Source organism: Mustela lutreola, chromosome 13, assembly GCF_030435805.1.
Source record: "Mustela lutreola isolate mMusLut2 chromosome 13, mMusLut2.pri, whole genome shotgun sequence".
In the NCBI taxonomy this organism is placed as follows: Eukaryota; Metazoa; Chordata; class Mammalia; order Carnivora; family Mustelidae; genus Mustela; species Mustela lutreola.
In genome coordinates, this window is record NC_081302.1 from 11143319 (window position 1) to 11167426 (window position 24108).

At 40.1% G+C, this 24108-nt stretch overlaps 1 protein-coding gene and 1 long non-coding RNA gene across 4 annotated transcripts in view; both read right to left on the reverse strand.

Moving 5' to 3' along the window:
* Positions 1 to 568: 568 nt before the first annotated feature.
* The window catches only part of CLYBL (citramalyl-CoA lyase), a 263424-nt gene continuing 239884 nt past the window's right edge, over positions 569 to 24108 (reverse strand). For all 3 annotated transcript variants that reach the window (XM_059144806.1, XM_059144805.1, XM_059144804.1), the window contains 3 exons: positions 23710 to 23877; positions 19004 to 19128; positions 569 to 1790 (listed from right to left, as the gene is read on the reverse strand). In XM_059144806.1, coding sequence (XP_059000789.1) covers positions 1695 to 1790; positions 19004 to 19128; positions 23710 to 23877 — 389 coding nt within the window. In that variant the 3' untranslated portion in view covers positions 569 to 1694. The remainder of the gene's footprint in view (positions 1791 to 19003; positions 19129 to 23709; positions 23878 to 24108) is intronic.
* Positions 12581 to 16924, reverse strand: LOC131814117 (uncharacterized). Its single transcript, XR_009347127.1, has 3 exons — positions 16819 to 16924; positions 16408 to 16433; positions 12581 to 13570 (listed from the first exon to the last, which is right to left on the reverse strand). It is a non-coding gene; the product is annotated as an uncharacterized LOC131814117 (long non-coding RNA).

The window sequence follows — 24108 nt, forward strand, 5'->3', positions numbered from 1 at the left end:
GAGGGATCCTCTCTTCAAAACAGCTTTACTAAGCCCGTTCAAGAGCTGTTGCCTCAGATCCCAGGTCTGGGATTATGAGATGGTGTTTCAAGAATGTGCTTCTCCGGAACCGTCCTGCCTGGGTCCAGCTCCTTCCGCCTTCCTGTCAGAACTAAAGCATCCCCTGCCTCAGGGCACTGGGTGGGTGCCCCCCACCCAGGCAGGACGGTGTGTGGGCCTCTCTCCCTCTGCTTGGGTTCCCAGGCGCCCTTCCTTTCGTATATGCTTCAGCTCTACTTCCCTCTCGGCTTCCTGGAGGAACTGGAAGAGGCAGGGGCAGAGGAGACCCCTGGTTGGGCCATACAGTAGGGGCCATGGAAGAAATAAACAAGGGTGTAGGAGGATTGAAAAATTAAAATAAAAAAAAAAAACAACTGTTTTCTATTTACAAATTTAAATAAACAGAACAGCCTTCCCCGCGGTGTTTGTCTAAGAGTAGCAGCTTTGCTGCTGTGTAGGTCATGAAAAGGTTGGTGTAGAGTTTAAAACTTCCCATTCTGTTAATTTCTTAAAGAACAGTCGTCCAGAGTCTCAACACAAAAGCTCATGATTTAATGAGGAGCAGAAACAAAATCTCTGATTGTTGGTGTTTCAAATTTCATTGGCGTCCTCTGGCAAACACAAGTTGATCCTTCCCAGCTTCAATACCCTTTAGCCTTCGGTATAAGAGCACATGCTGAATAGGGAAGAATGGCTGGTTGTTATGTTTATTTACCCTTACTACAAGCTGGGTTAACCTCTTCAAAACAGCTTTACTAAGCCCGTTAACCACACCTCCCACATGACCTGCAGCAGCATCTCTAATGTGATGCAAATCTCGCAGGGGACCATATGCACCAGCTCTGCCGCATTGTGTCCTCTTAGAGGCTACAAGTTTATTGCTGAGGGGGCCCTGTCCCGGCCATACATTTACAGGGGGAAGTGGCCTCAATGGCAAAACAGTTAAATGGGGAAATTAAGGGAGAGAATGGATGGTCTTGTGTTTCTGCACATTTTTTTTTTTTAATTGCTGGTGGCTGTTCACCCAAAGCATTCACCCAGGATGAGGGATTTCATAGTTCTCACCTCCTGGTTCAAATGGGTGGAGGTTTCATTTTGGAAGGTGGTTAAGAGCAATCAGTTTTGAAGATTTACTTTCAGAAGTTATCTGAGACTTAACGTTTCTATGCTGTCTCTCGTGTTATCAGATTGATACTGAAATAAACAGAACCCCTTCATTTAACCACTATTTTTAAAGACTGGCCTTAAAATTATTTACAGTGTTGAGTAATGAACAATGTGGGAAACATCTAATGTGAGGAATGTGAAAGGAGCATACATATTTGAGAAAGATCTGTTTCATTAAAGACCTAACATGCCCCCAGCCCATCTCTCTCCACTGTTTTATCTCCCTGTGAAATCATAAGTGCATATTTGTAACACATTAATGAGTAATAAAGTCATAAGCTTGGAATCCAAAAGGAGGAAGTTCATTTTTAGAGGGATAACTGGCCAGTGAGATAACACACACACACAAAATTGTGATTAACATGAACTGTAAATGGGAGAAAGGTTCCAATCTGGCATACTAACAAGTTGCCTTGAGTATTATGGTTTGTCTTTAAGAAACCCACTGTATATGTTCAGCCCACCTGATGAGAGCTTCATTTAACAGATCATTTTTCCTTGATGGCTGTGGCAAGCGTAACAATGTTCTGAGCTTGCTTCAGTAATGGCATGTCGATCATGCTCCCTTGGAAAGTAAAGGCTCCCTGGAAAACAGAGAATACAAACTTCCTGAAAGAATGTTCAGAAATTATAGGCTTCCTTTCTGTGCACGCTTGTACAAGAACATTTTAGATTCTACCTGAATTATACTGACTTTCCTACCCAACTTTTGAGAAAGCCAAAGTAAATTACAGGGGAAAGATTTCTTTTTTCCTCCTAAAGAGGGCGGGGGGAACCACCCTTCAGCATTTTAATGTAGGGGAAAAGCATCACACAGAAGGTATTTGGAAACCGTTTGTTTAACTCTTGAAATCAAGCAGAAAAAAACTACGGAAGGAAAATGCAAATATTTCCTTGTATAGCTTTTAAAATATGGCACAGAGCTTTAAAAATAGCAATATGCTCTGATAACCAGTTGTTGTTTGAAAAATAACTGTATGATCAGTTGAAAGGCAAAATGCTTCCTTCTTGTAACATAACTGAGGGGTAAGACTATCATGGGATGGGAAAATGTAAGGTAGGATTGTACTCAATAAAAAGAGATTTCTTTGTTGGTACAGATGTGCAGAAGAGGACTAGAATGATAAGGGACAAGAGCCTGTGACAAAGAAGTCACAGGTCTGTTGAATGGCGAATCTGGGAAGAATTTCTGAGATCTCATAGTTTATCCCCATTTTACAGATACATTTTCTTTTAAGCTTCCGCAAATACTTATTGAATGTGTATGTGACCTGGGTCCTGTTCTAGATGAGGAAACTGAGGCCCAGAGTAGTTAAGTGATTTTCCAAGGTCATGTGACTAGAGACGTTAGAGCTGGAATTAATACTTGGATATTGGAACCTCAACCCTTTATCGATAGGAAATCCCCATGTTAAGGTAACAAGGTAGTATCTTTTTTTTTTTTTTATGATTTTTACTTATTTATTTGACAGAGATCACAAGTAGGCAGAGAGGCAGGCAGAGAAAGGTGGAAGTAGGCTCCCTGCTGAGTTGAGAGCCCGACGCAGGGCTCGATCCTAGGACCCCGGATCATGACCTGAGCCGAAGGCAGAGGCCTTAACCTACTGAGCCACCCAGGTGCCCCTACAAGGTAGTATCTTTACTGCTTCAGAGAAAGAAAAATTAACTGGACAGAAGGCAGTATGCCCAGAATCTTTAATGTCTGGTTATTTACATTCTTTTAATCACTTCTTCTTGCTTCTCCTTCCTTCCACCTGTTGGCAAGGATGCTGGCGGATGGGAGCACTCATAATCCTTGCTGATGGTCCATCTGCACATACTGCCACTCATTTCTGATTTCATAAGTACCACCTCTCAACAGACAATGTTGTCATTACTCAAAAGTTCTGGGAGGGGTCTCCTGATCTCTCTGAAAACCCTTGTCTCCCACAATTCCAAGAGTTACACACCAGATGGAGATTTTAAAAAGGTGGCAGGGAATCCTTAGCAATGACTTCGGAATTTATTTTTCAATCAAGAGAGATTTAAAAGCCACTGGGATTAGAGTTTTCACCAGTGGGTACCTAACCTTCTTGGCCTTAGAACGATAAATCTGGTTCATATGAATACTTGTGCCCGTCTAAAATCCTGTACCTGAAGTCATTTTCCAACCCTTTCATTTTTACTATTTATAGTTCTAGACTGACTTTTGTCTAATTTCATTCAGCCCAGAGTGAATTTTGGGCATCTCTGTGACCATGATGAATTTTATGAATTCAGTTAGAAGTTCCAAGGATGTTCTGTGGGTTAGCATAGCAGGTGAAATCAGGGCGGGGGATTCATGCCGTTTTACAAGGCAATAGTCTGGTTTCTTATTGGAGTAAATGATGAAGACCAAAGGCCTCCTGGTTATCCGCCCACCAAGTGGATTATGGCCCTGTAAAATAGCACATCTGTCCTGCCAAGGTTTAAATAATAGGCTGGAGAGATGAAATTAGAATAGATGCACATGAAATCAAAACAATGCAGAGAGAATCAAAATGAGGGCCTTGGGTTTATGCCACGTTTCCCAAATCTGCTTTGGGTTCCATGTGCACATCAAAGATGCAAAATATTTCATGGAGATCACTTCTTTCTTTTACAGCGGCAGATTTTGCTTCACTTCCTTCATTAAGCCTAAGCTGAAAAACAAAGTTCAGCATTTTTGTTTGTCTCCTTCATCTCTGCAGATCGAGGATCTTAGTGTTATGAATTAGACCGCCTAAGAGGAATAATCCTCCTGCTTTCACATATTGACCTGTAATATGGTTGGGGTTTTGAACGTAAGGATCTACATGTGAAATGTGAGTGGGGTCTGCTGGTCAGGATCTGGAAAAATGTAGTCTGTCAAATGTTACTTGGATTTGTGGGGAGGGTTTCAAACAGTCCTTAATGAATGACTAGAGATAGGTTTCCATTTTACAGCCCAGTGCTTTTCTGAGAAATTGGCACGCCATTTCAAAAAGTATAGAGACCCTCCATCAGTTTGAAGATTCAGACTATAATTTGGTTTAAAATGCCTTTAAATAGTAACTTATTCATAGTTAACTACCTTAACAACCAGGACTACAACAATAATAATAGCTATAATTTTTTGAGCAGTTGCTAGATCAGGGACTGCGCCAGAGACTTGACACGCTTTATTTCATGTAATGCTCATAACCACACTGGGAAGTAGATACTATTATGCAACCCTATTAAAAATTTCTTTAAAGAAATTCTTTTTAGGGCGCCTGGGTGGCTCAGTTGGTTAAGCGAATGCCTTCAGCTCAGGTCGTGATCCTGGAGTGTCAGGATTGGGTCCCACATCGGACTCGCTGCTCGGTGGGGAGTCTGCTTCTCCCTCTGACCCTCTCCCCACTCATGCTTTCTCACTCCCTCTCTCTCAAGTAAATAAATAAAATCTTAAAAAAAAAAAAAAATTTTTTTAGTTGTGGCAAGAACACATAAAATTTATCACCTTAACCACTTTGAAATGTACACTTTAGTAATGTTAATATATTTGCATTGTTGTGCAACAGATCTCCAGAAATTTTTCATTCTGCAGAACTGAAACTCTGTACCCATTAAACAACTTAGTCCTAACCCCCTCTCTGGAAGCCCCTGGCACCCACCATTCTATTTTCCTTCTGTTAAGTTGTGTATCTATCCCCATCTTCTAACTGAGGGAACTGGGGCACAAAGAACTTAAGAAACTTACACATGCCTGCCCTGTAGCTACTGAGTATAGAACTGGGATAAAAGCTAGCTCTAGCTGATCCAAAGGGTGTGTTCCAGGCTTATACTCTAGGCTTATAGATTGAAAAGTGTGTTTTGTTTTGTTTGAAGATTTTATTTATTTGAGACACACACACACACACACACACACACACACACACAGCATGAGCAGGGGGAGAGGCCAAGGGAAAGGGAGAAACAGATTCCCTGCTGAGCACAGAGCCTGATGCAGGGCTCATTCCCAGGACCCTGGGGATCATGACCTGAACCGAAGGCAGATGCTTAACCAACTGAGCCACTCAGGCGCCCCTAGATTGAACACTGTTTTCTAAGTGGGTTTCCTGACCAATTGCATCAGAATCATCTGAGGGGGGCCGCGGGGGACGTAGCTTGTTAAAATGCATACAAGGCCCCATCCTATATGGTTTGGTGCAGGAGGCTGGGGGTAGAGTTGGAATCATCTCAGGATTCCAAAGCACTTTCAGGTTGGAGCAGCTCTGTGTTTTAGCTCCCCTGCTTAAATAACAAGGTTGGGGCGCCTGGGTGGCTCAGTGGGTTAAAGCCTCTGCCTTCGGCTCAGGTCTGGGATCGAGCCCCGCATTGGGCTCTCTGCTCAGCGGGGAGCCTGTTTCCTCCTCTCTCTCTCTCTGCCTGCCTCTCTGCCTGCTTGTGAACTCTGTCAAATAAAATCTTTAAAAAAAAAAAAAAAGAAATAATAAGGTTGACTTTGATATGGATCCGACCTGATCCCTGCCCTCAAGGGGCAATGTGATGGAGGAGACAGGAAAGAAAAGCAGCAGGTGCCATAAAATGCAACAAAAATTAAAAAAAAAAAAAAAAAAAAAAAAAAAGCCAGCGTGATGAGCAGAGAGAGATCTGAGGGTCTGAAACAAGTGTCCGCATCCACTCAATCACTTTTGCCAGCTCGTACTGTTCACGTGGATATGATGATCCTGTGTACCCAGCACATATTGTGCATTTCCGGCTAGAGTTGCCGTGGAGTTCTGGACACAATGGGCTCTTATTCAACAGTTACCTATTGAGTTATTTGTTGTAGTAAATCATGGGTCAATCACTTGGCATATTTTACGATACACAGGTTTAGGGTTTCAGACTTCTCGAAGGTAATACTATCTTAGCATACGTGTTATGCTAAGGATATAACCCATCGTAGCATACATCTTATGCTAAGGGTAAGACCATCTTAGCATGCATGTTAGCTGTATAGCAAAGAAACACTTCCTCTTAGGCTAGGGTTTTTCTAATGACTCCCTTATTGTCCTGTTGGTAAGACAAGCATTAAAGTTACAGGAGCTCTGCCAGACCCGGAAGTTCTTCGCTGGGGTGAATCTGACTTAGAGTTCAAGTTTATTACAGCAAAAGTAATGATGTCAGTGGTGGCGGTGGTAACAGTCATCACCCGTAGGAAACATTTAGAGGAAATATTGATATATTTTGCATTTCTGGCACTTAATACTTGTGAATTTTTTCTTTACTAAAAGGGTAATTTACTAGAAATACAAATTTATCTAATTCTTTCCCTACTCACTTCAGTTTTCAAATAAGGTCTCTGAGCACTTGGGGGGGTTCTCTCTGGCGTTCCGGAGATGGTGGGGCTCTGCTGCACAAATGATGACATCTGAGTAGAGCTGTCACAGCCCTTCTCTTGGAGGGTGACACTCCTCTTATAGGACTCTAAGCCTAATGCCCAGGGAAATATTTGCCTCACAGCAGTTCCTGGTGAATTCCTCAAACTTTTGTCAGCACTGGCCATTACGAAATTTCTCTTCAGGATCTTGGTTGTGTCCTTTGTTTGCTCAAATCTTGTAGGCCCAGCATGGCCGGTGATGAGCTCTTCCTTACAAAATCAGCCTCTCTTCCCTACTCCTCCGAAAGGGGGTAGGATGATACTCTACTGAGGTATCCTAATGGGACACCTTCATTCTTCTTTCTTTCCCATTTTTCATCCTATCACATGGGGAGCCCTTGGACAGGCCCTAGGATAGCCCTCAGTCGCCGCATGATTTGGTTATGACATTCCTTTTAAGGATGTGAGTTTGGGTACCAGGCACCCGCAGCTCAGTGGGGAGGTCTCTCGGAGAAACTGCTGGGATGCTGACTGGGGAGTTGCACCTTCCTCATTGGGATCTTGTGATCTTTCTCAACACTGGATAGGATCATTCATTTGCTTAAGCCTGGCTTTGGCTCCCTTTGGACTTACAAAATCAAGTGCAAGAGGTGCCTGGGTGTGTCAGACGGTTAAGCCTCTGCTTTCAGTTCAGGTCATGATCCCAGGGTCCTGGGACTGAGTGAGCCCCGTGTTAGGTTCTCTGCTCCACTGAGAGCCTGCTTCTCCCTCTGCCTGTAGCTCCCCCTGCTTGTGCTCTCTCTCTCCCTGTTAAATAAATAAATAAAATCTTAAAAAACAAAAAAAATCAGGTGCAATCTCCTTAGCAGGGATCCCAGGCCTCCCCACGAAGAGACGAGACGTTTCCTGGGCTTTCAGCCTTGTCTCCTGCCAGTCCACCACACCCACACCCACACCCACGCACACGCTTCTGTACCTCTCCCATATGCTCTGTTCTCTGCTCTCAAGGACATTTCCCTGTCTGTCCTGTAAACTCCTCATCCTTCAAAATGTCAGAAGATGCCAGGTCTATGAAGTGTTACTAAACTTCTCTGATAGGGCTAATTTCTTCTTCCTTTTTTCTTTTCTTTCCCTTCCTCCCCCGCTTCCTCCCTCTCTCTTTCTTTCTTGTAAACTCTGTGCCTAATATGGGGCTCCAACTCATGAACCTGGGATCAAGAGTCACATGCTCAGGGTGCCTGACTGGCTCAGTTGGTAGAGCATGGAACTTTTTTTTAAAAAAGATTTTATTTATTTATTTGACAGGCAGAGATCACAAGCAGGCAGAGAGGCAGGCAGAGAGAGAGGGAGAGAGGGGGAAGCAGGCTCCCTGCTGAGCAGAGAGCCCGACAGATACTCAATCCCAGGACCCTGAGATCATGACCTGAGCCGAAGATAGAAGCTTGACCCACTGAGCCACCCAGGCGCCCCGAGCATGCAACTCTTAATCCTGGGGTTGTGAGCTCAAGCCCCACATTAGGCATCGAGTTTACTTTAAAAAAAAAAAAAAAAAAAAAGAGTCACATGCTCTGCTGACTGAGCCAGACAGGCACCCCTCTTCTTCCTTTCTCTGTACAGCCTCCCATTACGGCCCTTGTCCCACTGCCTTGTAATGATTTATTTACACTGCTGTCTTTCTCACTAAGCTGTGAGACTCTTGAGGGTCATCAAAATGGAGATGGTTTGGCCAGAGAAGGGCTTTGAGGAACAGTTACATTTAAAGTCAGGTTTAGAAGGTCAAAGACGCCAAAGGAACAAGAGAGGGGCGGGGGATATTGGGAACACCACATAGACACATACCAATGGGGTTGACTTTCGCTGTTCTGCAAGAGCCCTCCGTGCCTCTGGTCACCAGTGATTCAATAGATCCAGCTAAATGAGGGATGACGGTATGAGATACCGCATCTGTCTATGGCTGAATGGGATTCTCTAGGATCTACAGAAAGGGAGCCTGATCCAGCCTTTATTAATATGGATGATTGCTGGTTCTGATCCTCAGTAGCTGCTTGACTCTCCTTGTGCAGGAACGACTTAGCTTCTGCTTGATGAAGCTGGGCTGGAATCCCTCTGTTCTCACTGCATGCCCTGGTGGACCTAATACTTGCTCCTTCCTGCACCCTTAAGGGAAGAGGTTGAACCACTTTCTTTTATTCTGGGCATTCTCCCTCTGTCTAAGGGTGCTCTGGGGATCCAACAATGGGAGAGCTACAGCTGGCCTGGTCCAGCTTTGCTTCTGAGCGGGACTGTCATACGTGGGTACACAATGGGCACTAGGGGGAGAGGGCTGAAGGTAGGGGAAGGATGTTCATTCTTCCTGGAGGAGGAAATACGGATTCCCTCAGCAACTAGAGCCTAGGCTCTAGTTAGCTATAGACCTCGGTAAGGCCTGGAATATTTATTTCCAAACTGAAAACTGGAGAGGTGCAATCTTATTAGGAAGACCCACTGCCCAAAAAAGAGATTCATCTAATAGTACTTTATGGTTTTACAAAACATTTCAAAAATATTTTCTCACCTGCAGGAGGCAGGGCATGGAAATTTCTGTTTTACAGATGTAAGAACTAAACTTCAGATTTCATTAACCTTTTTAAAGGAACTTATGGGAAGGATAGGACTAGAATCCAAGGTTTATCACCCCAAATCCCACACTCTTCTCCCTATTTGGTGTACTCCAAAGTATGACTGGTAACAGTGCTACCTGAGATGGTTACAGAAAAATATCTAAATATAAAATTTTGGGGCACCTGGGGGGCTCAGTGGGTTAAGTGTCCACCTTCAGCTCAGGTCATGATCCCAGGGTCCTGGGATCGAGCCCTGCATCAGGCTCCCTGTTCTGTGGGGAGCCTGCTTCTCCCCATCTCACTCCCCCTGCTTGTGTTCCTTCTCTCTATGTCAAATAAATAAGTAAAATCTTAAAAAGAAATAAAAAAGCTACCTTGCTGTTAAAAAAAAAAAAGAATATTTCTGAAGACTTGGGAAATAGAGAATGCATTTTTCTTATTTTAACACTTAGGTTGTGGTGATCATTCGAGAGGTATTTTAATAATATTTTGAATTAAAATTTAATAGCCAATTACTGCTGTAGCCAGAGGATTTCAAATGCTAATGTAGCTCTACATGAATTTCTACAAGTTCAACTGAAGCCGTTCCACATGGCCAGCAATTCACTCTGGGCTGATGTGTCATTATTACGAGCACTGAAATTCTGACAGATGATGTTCCATGGCCTTTGATGGAAAAGCCTTTTAAATGATTCCTAAGAATGTAATAGTTAGAATATCTGAATAGGGGTTGGTTTTGTACCAAACTGGGGAAAGCGGTGACAACTCAGGCCTGTTAAATAAACTGTTTGGGAAGGCCCCTCAGCCCCTGCCTCAGAAGGGGTTTGGGGTGTGGGGAATCCTGCAGCCTGGGAAGCCTGTCAGATTTATTTTCCAATTTCTGAAAGGTGAAAGAGCCTGGAGAAGCTCCCTTCTTATCCTTCCCATCTTTTCCCCTGTAGTTCTCGGACTATAAAAACTCACAGCACAGAACCATCAATGGGGGTATGAAAGGCAGGGCCCTGGTTTGGGGCAGTTCCACTGGCCAAGTCAGTAGCGGCCCAAGAGAACACCAAGGATCACCTGTCCAAGCAGCCCCTCTGTGACTTTCCACCCAACAGAATAGGCAACTCGCTAGGATGGGCGTTCTGAGGTCTTCTGTAGCTTGCGGCTGAAACAAAGAGAAAGGGTCTTGCTTCTCCAGGTTCTTCCATTTAAGGCACCTTGATGCAGAGGTCAGGAATATGGGCTCTAGAGGGCTTCCCCATCAAAGGCCACAGAACGTCATCTATCAGAATTTCAGTGCCCGTACTAATGACACAGCAGCCCAAGGTGAACTGTTGACCATGTGGAATGGCTTACCTCCTTGAATCCAAGCTCTGCTTTTTCCTAGTATGCGTGATCCCCAGCAAACAATGTTATACTTCCCTGAACCTCAGTTTCCTCACCTGTAAAATGGGGATGAAAATACCTCCCTTACAGAATTGTTGTGAGAATTAAAGAATGCATGCAATGGCCTGTCACAGAACAGGCTCTCAGTCCATGGGGAGTTGCAACTGCTACACTACCCTTGCTGTCACCACCGCTATGATTGTGTCCCCTGACACTGCTACCACGATCACTACCAGCGCTGTCACCTCTACCTGACTGCTGTCACCACCACCATGATCACTGTTGTTACTGCCAGTGCTAGTGTTAGCCAGCGAGGATTTAATTCCATTTACCACAGAAAGGTGCAGTGAGAAGCACAGAATTTGAATTATAACAAGATTTTGTGATTTCAGAATAGCTTTAAGGGTTCTGAGGGACATCGACATTCTTCTTCTTTTTTAAAAATATTTTATTTATTTATTTGAGAGAGAGAGCGAGCGAGAGCACACGAATGTACAAGCAGGGGAAGCAGCAGGTAGAGGGAGAAGCAGGCTCCCAGCTGATCAGGGAGCCTGATGTGGGACTCAATCCCAGGACCCTGGGACTATGACCTGAGCTGAAGGTAGACACTTAACGACTGAGCCACCCAGGCGCCCCAGGACCATCAACATTCTTGAAGATGCAATGAGTAGAGGCTAACGCATGCCTAAAGCTCCCTGCCCCCTCTAAACTAGAGATCATAGATTGAATTGTCCCTTTAAGAAACTACACTCAGGCGCTATATATAATCTGACACAGCATCAGTATTTGAAGACAGATACGTTTAACAAAATTTAAAAGCTTAGACTATCAGCTGAGGAGATACCAATCAAATGCAGGTGATCTGAACGCAAGCATCACTTACAGTGCAGGGGGGATAAAACAGGAAGACAGCTTTTCCGGCACCAAGAGCAGGAGAAGGAAGACTACTAGCAAAGACACATGTCCTGACGCATTTATAAAAAGGAGGAAATTCCTTGGGATGTGGAAACTGAGTGAATGTAAAATGACATTCATTAACATTTTGCTTTTTAAGAAGCAAGCATGAAATCATTTAGCTTTAGCTCTGCACAGGAAATAGAAACACTTGTGTTATCCGCTGGTAAGATTATTTGGGGGACTTCAACAACCGTTTTAGGATAAGGGGGCAGGCAAGGAAAGAAACAGTGGAAGGCTTGCGAGATGAACTTAGCAAGGAAGACGGAGGTGGCTGGACAGTAGGGAGGAGAGCAGAGGTGAATGTTGGGGTCAATTATGTTAATACATGACCCATCCCGAGGTGTCCACTTGCTCAGATGGAGGATGTCAGTGGATCAGAGCCATCCTTACTTTACAAATGGACAGGGGGGACCAAAGGTGCCCTTGTTGAGAAAGTTCTTCTTGGAGGCCATGAAATGTAGGCTGCAAGATTTATCTTTAAAAATATACAAGCAGAATGATGAGAGAGGGACAGATAAGTCTTTATTTTAAACATCTTCTGCTAAGGGAATTTGGAAAAAATATGCCATGTGGAAAGCTACCTACTGAGGTGAAACAATCGGATTTATAAGCATCTTGCAATTTAAAGGCGTTTCCACATTTGCTAGCATGTTAGATGTACTTAATTTTCCTTTTTTAAAAATAGCTTTCCTGAAGTATAATATGCATACCATAAAATTTGCCCATTGTTAAGTGTATAATTGGTTGATTTTTAGTAATCATAGAGAGTTCTGCAGCTCTCACCTTCCACTCAGATTTTCTTTAAACCAGAAATCTTATTTGAAAATATTTTTATTTTTAGCATCGAGTTAAATGTGTAAACATTTTTATTTAATTTAGAGTATTTCATGTCTAATTTAAGCTGGTATTGCCTATGAGAAAAGCACAGAATGTAAGTCATTTTAAAGCAGCTTGCAGCTAAGAGCGCTAATGGTAAATGTCTTCTATTTTATATACCATCGGCTTTTTCTTCCTGTAGAGAACACATCTAAATGAACGAACATTAGCTCAAAGTCACTTTAAATTTTAAAAATTTATTAAAATATAACCGATGAACAATGATAAAATAACTGGTGAAATGTTTTTTTCACTTATTCTAGAAGGAAACAAAAGGTCAGTATGATATAAACTGTTAAAAGCAGAGCGAGTAATTTCCTTCTGACACTGTCAGAAATTCAGAAACCAGTTGGCCAAATAGTATTTACTAAATCCATATTGTATACCTATTTCTGTCCAAGATGCTGCGGGGAGGTATGTGATTCAGAAGACAGAATTCTTTACTCTCTAGGGTAGTGGTGAGAAATGTCCCTACTTTATTTTCATTCAGGCCCACTAATCTAAAATGGAAAAAAAAAAAAAAAGAATTAAAGAAACTCTTGATTTACATTTTTTTAATAAAATAAAAATTCCATTTCCCTGCTTTTAATATAAAAAGCATTACAAAGTCTTTAATAAGTACAACAAGAAAAATTCAAAGAATGCTCTGAACTTCTTATAATCGGCTACAGGAGAGAAGGCAACGGATGGTGGTGGGGTGTGGAGATGACGTGTGGGGGGGGAGATAAAGAGGAAACAGGTTAGAACTCATGGAAAGGAACGATTCATAGCCACACAGAGCAACACACCTCCAGACTCGCACACACAAAAAGGGAGAAATACCGTCCGAAGAAAAAACCGAGAGAAGATGCCCAAAGAGTAAAACCATCCTTTTATGGCCCTTGTTTGGATCTTGCTATGAAAGACACTGAAAGGCGCGGTGTTTTGCGCAACCACAGGTGCAAGTGAGACACGGGACATTGGGAACCTGTCCTTCGAGTGAGATGAAACGGAGCTGGGGGCTAGATGCGGCCTCTTTGCCAAAGGCTCCCAGTTTAGCTCGGAGAGTTTCCAATCTATGCGGGGAGATGGAATGGATGATGACTAATAAAACAGAGCAGGGTTTGCAGTCATCGGAGCCAAGAAGTCTTTCTGGGGCAGGTCAGAATTGAGAAGGAGGGCGCTGTGTGGGGAATCGCAGCAGGGAAATTTGGGAAGGCACGCGAATACTCTGTGCTCTTTCGCTCCTCATCGCTTTCTGCTCATGCAAGAAAAAAAATGTATGACTAAGAGAAAGGTACTAATCCGAACTAACCAAATTCACATTTTGTTTGTGACTGAACAGTTTTAAGGTTCCATCTAGTTTTGGTCACTAGTGTGGGGTTCACGGAGACCCAAGTGAAACCACATTTATGCTAACTGTTCACATCTTTATATACAAAGTTGGCCCTGAACGCTGGTAGGGGCTCTCTCACCACCTTGGCCGTGAGTGGCCACAGGTAACTTCTAAACCCTTCTTGAGTCTCATTGTCTTAAGCTGTAAACTGAAAGGATTGAACTGAAAAATTTCTGAGATTTTATCCCAACTGAAAGAGTTATAATTGAGCAAAAAAAGGTCCTGAGAATATAAATCAGAATAGAAATACTTTGATTAAAATATCCCTAAGATCCTTATAAATTAAGGATGAAGCAAACAGCTTTAGAAAAGATCAGATTTAACCTACATATACAATTTCTTATCCTCTAGTACTGAACCATTTGCCACTAAAACTGTATGAAAATAGGATATATCGGCACTAGAACTGCATTGCCTTACTTTAAATGTTTAGAAATCTGTAGTTTATAGCTAATCAGATCAACCCCGACGTCCTCCTCACTGGCACTCTCAGCTTTGTAATGAATTTGACTTTTTAAAGTCATGGCATACAGTTCTAAAAATATTAAAGGAACAAGGAAATAAAGGGGGAAATGTAATAACCGAGCATCTCAAAAGTGGTGTTGTGCCCCTCAGTTTTCATTTTCACTAGAAATCACTCGGTTCTGATTTTAGTATTCCTGCTTACAAATAGGGGGGAAAGGCTGTGGGTGGTGGATGCGTGGGTGTGGGAGGGTCCATTGCTGTCTATTAGTGGAATCAACGCTTTCAGCCGACAAAGACAACAACCAAATCTTTAGATGGTTTATTTGATCTGCGTGAAAGAGTGGCAGTGGGATTTCTGGCACTTGAATAAGCGGAAACAATATTTTTGGCTAGAGAGATTTCTGAGTTCTCTCAGGGAGCCTTCTAGAAGGCCATCTGGCCCAAACAGTATTTCTTTTGTAAAGCCCTGCATTTGGAAACATAAATGAAAGGTGTATGAGCGGCAATCAGATACCTATGAAAATAATTTGCTTTCAATACTTGGAGGGGTGGTTATTATCCTTTGTAATTCTCTAGATGAAAAGACTTCCATTAGGGAAAAAAGCCCCTCTTTCTTTATTAAGATATAAATTCCCAGTTTATGTTCCAGTAGAGGATTTGCTTATTAATGTAAACTTATTAATTTGCTCTACGGTTTTCTCACGAGTGAAATTAGAAGGTTTCAGTGATATTTACAGTTGTTATGTCAAGTAGTGACCTTGTTTTTTGACCTCTATAATTTTTAATTGAACCTAGATTTTAAAGATGAACATTTCCTGGTCTTTGGTTTTTTAGCTAGCTTGTGAAGCTGTAACAAATGAAAAATGTTGAAAAAGTAAAACGAGATCCAAATGATAATGATATGAGTAAAACTGAAAATGAAGCAAAGCTGTATTTGTAATCAGATACTGCAAAAAACAAGAATATTCTAGCAAAGTACCTTTAAAATCTATCACATGTAATAAACTTTGCTATTCTTTCACATTTTTCTGTTAGTCTCCACATAGAAAGAAATGCTAAATTCTTATATTGAAATATCTTAGGATTACTGATCAATCATTTTCTTTAGCTGTCATTTTTGCCAAGAAAAAATGAATACAAAAAGAGGAAAAAATGAGCACTGAGTTTTAATAGAAGCTTGAAAAAAAATACTGTATCATAATACATGAATGTATATATACTGCATAAATATTTTTATGTACTTCTATGTAAGTTATAGTTTCCACTGATACATATATATATATATTAATATTAACTAAATATTTGCTTGAGATGTTTTCCTTTCAGTTACCCAATTTTCCTACTATATACAATTTCAAGTTGATAAAAAAAGAACTGTAAAAATCCCATTTTTAAGAAGCAATACTAAATTCAGTTCTGAATGGAGAATTTACGAATAGTGGAATCATCACTGTTATGGAAAAGATGACATCAAAAATAAAATTAACCTCTAAGAAAACCTTCTATAGGTTTAAAATAAATCATATGGAAAGTGATTTATCCTGAAGTTCCTACCAAATAATTTGAAGCTAAAATTATTAATGACATGAAGGTTGTATATCAAAATATATTTTTCTGGAAGGACTGGAGAAAAACACAAGTCTGACAAATATTGCAGATATATATCTCACAACTGATGTCAGCTAAGTTTGACATATTTTAGCTTATGGGAATTAAAATAGGAGCATAGAGTATTGGAAATGTTTAAGATTTTTCCAACAGATTTTAACAAGAGAAGACGACCCTGAATCCCTAATGTCAATTGATAGCCTAATTCTTATTAGTGGGGACTGCTGTGCCAGGCAAAACGCTTTTTCCTGTAAATATCTATAGTTTCCTGAAACAAAGCAGTCACAAGTACCATTATCTGCCAAACAGTGACAGATTATATGAGCAGATTATTATTTCTTAATGTAAAGTACTTTTTAACCTGACATTAGACTAAAGGGCATCAGACTTTATTTCCTAAAAACTTCTAATATAAATGAAACAAAAAAAATTCTGTGACACCAAAGTTCTCGAATAATTAATCTACTTTGTGATCTAAATATTCCCACGAATTTTGTTATTTGGTAGGAACAGAAAAAAAAGTATAACATTTTTGATAATAATTACTGTTATTACAATATTGTTATTGTTATTATTATTACATGACTATACTAATTATTGTCACTATAGAAAACACAAAGCATTACCTGTGAACTTCAGCTAGACCTCTGGTCTTAGAGCAGAATATAATTTAAGATGGGAGCAGAAGAAGAGAAAAGAAAAAATATATAATTTTGCCTTCTTGGGTCATTTCTACTGAAAAATATTACTTGAATGAAATTTTCATCGGAGGGGAACAAAGGTCTTTTGGAAATTTGTAACTGTCTCACTAGGACACAAACTATCAGTTTACCATCATTGACTGAGTCACCTGTGCTTTGGACAAAGTATCCGAGGGTGTATGTTTTCATCAGCGATTCACAATTGAAATAAAACAGATTAGATGTTTGTTGGAAGCAATACTTTATACAATTGAGCAACCTATTTATACTAAATCTTTACAAACAGAACGCACATTATTTAAACCCCAAGACCCTTCAAGACCCAGAGTCACCTACCTGCAGACCCAATTTTTGTGACCAGCCAATTTATAGGCAAAGTGAAAGAAACATGCGAACTGGATAAAATAACCATATGTCCCCACTGGAAGCCCCATTACTTGAATCATTTAAACCTTGCTGGACAAAGCACCAGGAGAATTTGCTGTAGGAAACAAACCTACACCAATGGGGCAGGGAGGAAATGACCTAATGGTGAGTCTCCCTTCTGCTCTAATTTCTGTGGTTGTGTGTTAAGAAAAGCTGTCCTGCCACATTGTTGTGAAAGCTTATGCCCCAACAAGACAGCATTTCTTATTTAAAAAAAAAAAAAAAAAAAAGCCAGTTCTGAATTTAACATTTAAGTTGCCATCATCAAAAGGCAAGGACATTTTGGAATAATTTTGTTTGGGAACACTTCTAAGATACAGTGGAAAAGTGTTTTTTCCTTCATTCAAGAACTTAAAAAATGCCAGCAAAAGAGTGTGATTCAATTCTACTTTGAATTTTGTTTGCTGGCTACCCGAAATTTACGGTAACCTCTTCCATACTCCTGGCTGCTTACGATGCTGAGTGGGATCCTTTGATGTTATTCAATGTGAAGCCCAGTATAGGCGGTTAATGGAGGCAGCGGTGGCCCAGATTGGAACACTGCTCAGTCTGCCATTTTGATGGCCCACATTCTGCCTCAGTTTATCATTTCAATCGGAAGTATTTATCAGCTGACATAAGGAGAGGCAGAGAACATTTAGTGTGTGCGGAGGCACAGGTAGGACAGGTGAGTGGATGGAGTTATTTGCACATATGAATGAAAAAGTATATGGCTCTTTAGGTAAATAATGATGTGCCTTCGTGGAGGTGCTGGGTTTTGGAGTTTAGATACAGAAATGGACATTAAAACAATGTCATTTTCAAAACACATCACTGCAGTGCTTTTCTGACAGCCACTCCTGATTTAAAATGAAAGAATGCTATTTATTCAGAAATGAGTGTAAGTCCAAATGGGATGTTATCAATGTCACATATTCTGCCCTTTGATTTTAAGTGCCAGTTTGTGCAAAGACGAGCCTGTGAGTGTGTGAGGGTGAGCAGGTATGCAAGGTCAGAGCTGAAGGCAGGTATCTATAATGATGAGGAGGGAATGACCCACTTTCTACTTTCCCAAGTTCTGCGATTTTCAGGTGTTTACACTGCCGGTGAAAAGTGCAAGTGACACTTCTCACATCGATGTCACCAGTTCACCATAGAAGCCAGTTTTGTCTCCCCCCCCCCCCCCCCCCGTAAGGGGCTGTTTAACGTTTAGAACCCTGGTAATGTTTCAGCATTCTTTCTTCCCCAAGACTTTGCATCGCAGGTATTAAAACTTCACTCCTTACGTCGGTAACTAGGCTGAGTTTAGATAGTACCTCTAGGATGGATTTATAAATGCAACTTTCCCTGTCCCCTTACAAAGAGGCGAACGGTATTACTGCAAATAACCTTTAAGATAATTAACTGACAATGCTGCAACTAGCATAAAATCTTCCTTCAGGCGACACCTAATTTAAGTGTTACTGGCACAAAGTGGAGACAGATTGCGCATCACCACTGCAATATTTACATAGCAGAAACCCACAGAGCAGGAAACGCGAGGCTCAATGATGCACTAAATTAGGAACAACCGTACTCCAGTGTTAATTTGCTCTCCATTCTATCCAAATCTCAGGTCCAGAAATTGGTACAAACACATACACAGCCTCCCACTCTTAAATGATTAAACCGGAGGAGCTTTTTGTTACATTTTTGCCCCCGAATTAAAATAACTTGAAAATGTATTTCCTCTCTCCACAAGAACCATTTGATCAAACTGTGTTTATTTCATTACAACTTGCATTCGCTTTGATCTAAAATTATTTTCATATGAATGCTGCATTGGAGTCTATAGAGAAAAACTAAACAGACTTCTATTTTCTCAAAGGTTTGCCAGAAGAGTTTATGAAAAGAAAAAGCTATAGAGTGACTTGAAGGCCAGGTAGTAAAATATTCAGAAACATGGAAGGGCAAATTTACCTTAAGTGAATTTCTCCCTGATGAATGTTGTCCTCCCCCAACTTCCCCCTCACAACGCAATGAGTTTTTGAAACGACTCAAACGATATCTAGTTTCTATTTTTCCCTCACAGTATTTTAAACACCAGTTTCACCCAAGGTATTAACAAAACATTTACCTTTCCTAATTGTTGATGTTCTTTAAAGGCAGCGATCAGTTCTTCAGCCCACTTCATTTTTTCAGGGGAAGGAGAAAACTGTTCCTGTACCACGGCAATTTGGTTAGGGTGTATCACCTGCTTACCTACAAGAAGATTAATAACACCGGAAACACGAAACAACAAACAGATGTTCAAACAAAATGTCTCAACCACGAAAGCCTCCTAATGCTTCACAGACTGTATGTAAAATAACTAATTATTGTAGAACTTTTTAAAAAAGAAAGTAACTACAATCTGGCAGGCTTTTCCAGAATACCACATAAGAAACACAGAAGAATGGGAGTAATTGTGTTTCTGATCCTATAGAAATGCCACCTTAGTGCAGATAATCTCTCATTTTTAGTTACAGGTGGGTTGACTAGGCAGCTCGTTGGCTAATCCTCTGGCTGGATTTAAAGGATAAGATCTGCACATTAGAGTGATTATTTTGAGTTAAAGTACAAAAAAATTATATGTTAACTCTTTCAAATTTTACAAGTTGTCTTTTGCTTCTTTTGTACCATTATCCCACCTGCCATGGTTTCTTTTAGAAGCGGTCTGTTGGTTTTCATGAAGCTTAGAGAAACAGATGTTACAACTATATTAATATCAAATAGTGGCTTATAATCATATAATATATTTAACTTTCTTTCTATAAGACAAATACAGTGTGTCATTTCTAACTACTGACAGAAAGTTGGATTTCAATGAAAAAATTTTACTCAGTACAGTGAAACAGAAGGCAGATTTGAACACAGTGGTCTCTAGATTACTTCATTTCAGAATGTTTAAATAAAAAAGTTACTGAAAGTTTCTCTACCCCAAAACATAACCGGGTTTTCCCTTTTTTCTTGTAGAATGAAGACTGAATATTTCCCTCTTATACAGATATTTAGATTCCCCAGAAGAAAGCTTATCTCTGTAGTGAGAAGCTTTCTGCTGCTTTTCGGAGTTTAAGATCCTAAGGAAAAACACTACACAAACATAGGACTCACAGGCTTCTGTGAAATCGTGCCGTCATTAAAAGAAACAATTTAACAATCGGGGAAGTGTAAAATTGAATCAGGTCATTAATAAAATACAACATAATTTAATGTTATAATAATGATGAGATTATATTTTATCAAATGATAAAATTATGGACATATTTCGTTCTTTAAAAATGAATGTGCACTTAATGATAGTTTGCTCTCCTAGATATATTTGTCCATATATCAATTTGCTTTGCTTCTGAAATAGTTTTAACATTTAGCCAGTACGAATTACACCCTTGGTGTTTTAGAAAAGATCAATTCCTGTTACCGTCATTATTCTACTGAGTAGGAAAAAACCCCAATATGTGTAAAAAAAAAATTTGAGTATTTCACGCAAAAGAGTTTAAATGGATAAATATAGCAATATCTTTTCTTACAGTAGCATGATTAGAACACCTTCCCCTTGCTGTTATTTGATTCCAATCTGTCAGCATACTAATAAAACATTAAAACCTTATACAAATAAAGATGATTTACAGTATTTGAGGAATCGTGCTCATTTCGGTGGCACATATACTAAAACTGAGGCATCATTTCAGGGAACAAATAATATCAGTGAAGACAAACGAGAGCTTTTTTCAATAGTAGGGGCTGCAATTACATTTAAGTCATCTCATAGTTGTTTACAATATTATTAATAAAGGATGTCAGTTCTGGTAGTCATTTTGTACTAATTGTTAGACCTGAATTTTATAATTTATGTACATAATTTACATAGATGTATAAAAAGCCAGATTTCACGGGAACATCTTGGTACAGACACTATGACTTGAGGAGCGAAACATAAACCATCTAGAAATACTAGGAAAGCACTGAGGGCTGCAAGTACCCGTATTTTGGTAGTGAGGCTAATTTTAGGATATGTGGTAAGTTTTAGAAATTTATGAACATCCATGTACGAAGTTTTCTGTGGCTGATTCTTGTATATCCCAACAACAGAATGTCAGACTTTAATGTCTATGTGGGAGTGAAGCAAATATTTTATACAGAAGGGCTGTTATTGGCAAGTTACTGAGGGTGCAAAATTGGAAGACATTAAAATTTATGACCATGAAATCCTTTTTACAGTACCACTTGATATATCGTGCTTTAAATCAATACCTGTCAAGTCTTTTAGGTGACTGTATGATGGTGTCATTTTTGTCTTCTACAAAAGACTGCAAAAAAGAAGAAAACCTATAGGGCTTCAAATTTATCATCTTTCTTCTCAGCATGCAGTGATGACCAAGTCAGCTGTTGAAGCTTTATTCCAAGATTTAGTTTTGCTTTCTTTTTAGAAAAATAATTCCTAATGTTAATAGCCACTTGTATGGCCAATGCATTGATTTAAAACCAATCCACATGGGCTGTGGCCCTGTGAAATAATGACCGGAGAACAGAAACCATAATGCGCTATTTGATGCATGGCTAACTTTTAAAAAACTACAACTCATTAAAAAAAATGTATTAATTTTTAAAAGTAGAGAAAATCCTTATGCATAGACTAAGTGCTGCTTATCAGTGTTAGGGGTAACACGATACTTTCATTAGATGTTAAAACTTCCAACCACCTGCTTCAGAGTGGGTGCGTATTTCTTCTTCCCTCCATGCTTTCCTCCCTGCTTGTGCAGAGCCCAAGTTATGGCAATTAAATGACAAATAATTAGGACAAACAGATCACAACTGGATCTAAAATAATCAAAGCCCTTATTGTTTCAAAATACTACAAATAATCTCATATCTTATTACCAGACTAATTTCCTTTTACTGGTATATAGAAATATAATTGGGACAACAAAGACCTTTCTAAAAATTGCAAAATGGTTATGAAGTATAGCTCCCTACTTTACTGACTTGTTCACTTGAATATATAATGGGCACTGTACCCTCTGTGCCTCCCCACTCTCCCCCTGCTTCCATTTTTTTGTGTGTGTGATTTAATACTCCCTGTTGTTGAGAAACAATAGTGCCAAGGCCATAAGCTCCTCATGCTGAGTTGGGCACAGTCTAGAAATTTAAATCTGATTTGAAGTAACTCGTCTTCTGCGATTGAATTAGGGACCAATTTAATTCAGCCCTGTTTCTTGGAGAAATTCTCAAACTCCTTTATAAGTTCTGGAGCAAACATTTGCCCCAGAGGTAGTTGAGGACACCCAGGTTATACTGAGTGATGGTGATGCAGGCCAGCATCAATTCAGTGTTTGCAATTTTTTTTTTTTTTTTTTTTTTATTGAATTAGTGCCCATTTCACAGCAACATCTGGCTGCTTGGCAGCCAATGCCACACATTTTAGACCAACAACATCGAGGTCTATTAGATAGATTTCATGGAGTGTTTCTCCAACTTTACCATTTGGGCTATGCCCTAACTGGTCACTGGAAAGAGGCAGGTGTAACAGGCCACGAGGACAAGGACAACCTCAGGGCCAGGAGAGGACTCTTTCATTCTTAGTCACTAGTAAATGTGGGGAGGATTCATTTATTAATAGTTCAGATGACTGGAAAATATTTCCCTATAAGAGATCACATTTATTTACTCACTTATTTATTAAACAAATTTGGGGGGAATCACAGTTTGTTTTAACTCTTCCTGTTGAAGACACAAAAATAAATTGTCAGAACTTTAAGTCTAACATAATACTGAAATTTCCTAAGTTTAATTTTATTTGGGGGTAAACCACCGTCTATTAAGATAAGTTTTACATTTAAGGTCATTTTATGAAATATTTCTTTCAGTAATCCCTAACTGGACATATTTCAAAAATATTTACAAAAGGGACAGCAAGGATGTTGGTCTCTTTTCCTTATTATCTGAGTTAATTTCTGATCATGATATTCTTAGAACTTGTAGCAGAAGAATAAATAAGAATAAAAGAGCTTATGGTGTTTCTTATCTACGGTTGCGTGTGTGTGTGTGTGTGTGTGTGTGAGAGAGAGAGAGAGAGAGAGAGAGAGAGAGAGAAAGAGAGAGAGAGAGCTCACAACTATGGATGTGTGTTTGTGTGTAGAATCCTATTGTGGTTTTGAAAAAAATGGATTTCTGTTGCAAAAACACAATTTTCGGTTGCTCCCTAGACTCCTGGGGATCTGAGTGATCGGACACACCAATCAACAGATATCTGCCTGCACTCCAGGACTGGATTGCGGGAAACCCGCTGATCTTAGTGCCAGCCAAAGCCCGTAGGTGTCGCCAGGTGCATAGACACTTACTGGGAGGTGGGAGAAGAATAAGGAGCTTGAAGTAGCAGAAGAATAAAAAACTAGTTATGAGTAGTAAAAAAAAAAAAAAAATCAAAGAAGAGATCACCAAAGTTTTTTTCAGAAATGAATATTTTGAATGATTGAGGATATTTTCCTTTTCCGCATCAACCCAAATTCTTACAGCAATTCACTCAAAAACACTTCTCTAATAACCTCATCCCTCCTCTAGGGTCAGCAAAACCAGAATACTTAGGAACACAGAAAAAAAAAGGTAACTAATGTAAAGAGGAAATAAAACGAAGGCTGCATTGTTTGAGTTGCACCACCAAGGGAAAACACAATTTGTTCAGTAGGTTCTTGCCCTCGATGACATTTCCACATTTCAAATAGTGGAATAAGTCTATCAGATATGTGGCTCTGGAATGTTTGCTCATCTCGCTACTGCTTTCTAAGATATCAGCAAGAATCGTACCAGTAAATCCCATCGCAGCTCCTTCCCTTGACTGCCTGAGGAGCCCTTCTCCATCTCGAAAGTCAATGTATACCAGATCTATGGCCTGCAGACCAAAGGCCTTCGCTGTAACGATAATCTTCTGTCGGGCGTACAGAATATCTTGGGTATCTTTACTACTTGTTGCACCTGAAATAGGATGTGGACAGAAAAAGGAGACATGAACTCTGGAAACCAAACACAGCCACCTATGGTAAAAACTCGGTTTGTAAAGACCTGGGAATTGTTCCCCAGCAAAATGATGATTCTAATATAAACAAAGAGAGGGATATGTGGAGGCAGAGTGAAGTCACTTACGTGTCTATTTCTCTTGGAAGGCATCTTTCAGTGTCATTACTTGTGTGTGGGTTAAGAAAGGGC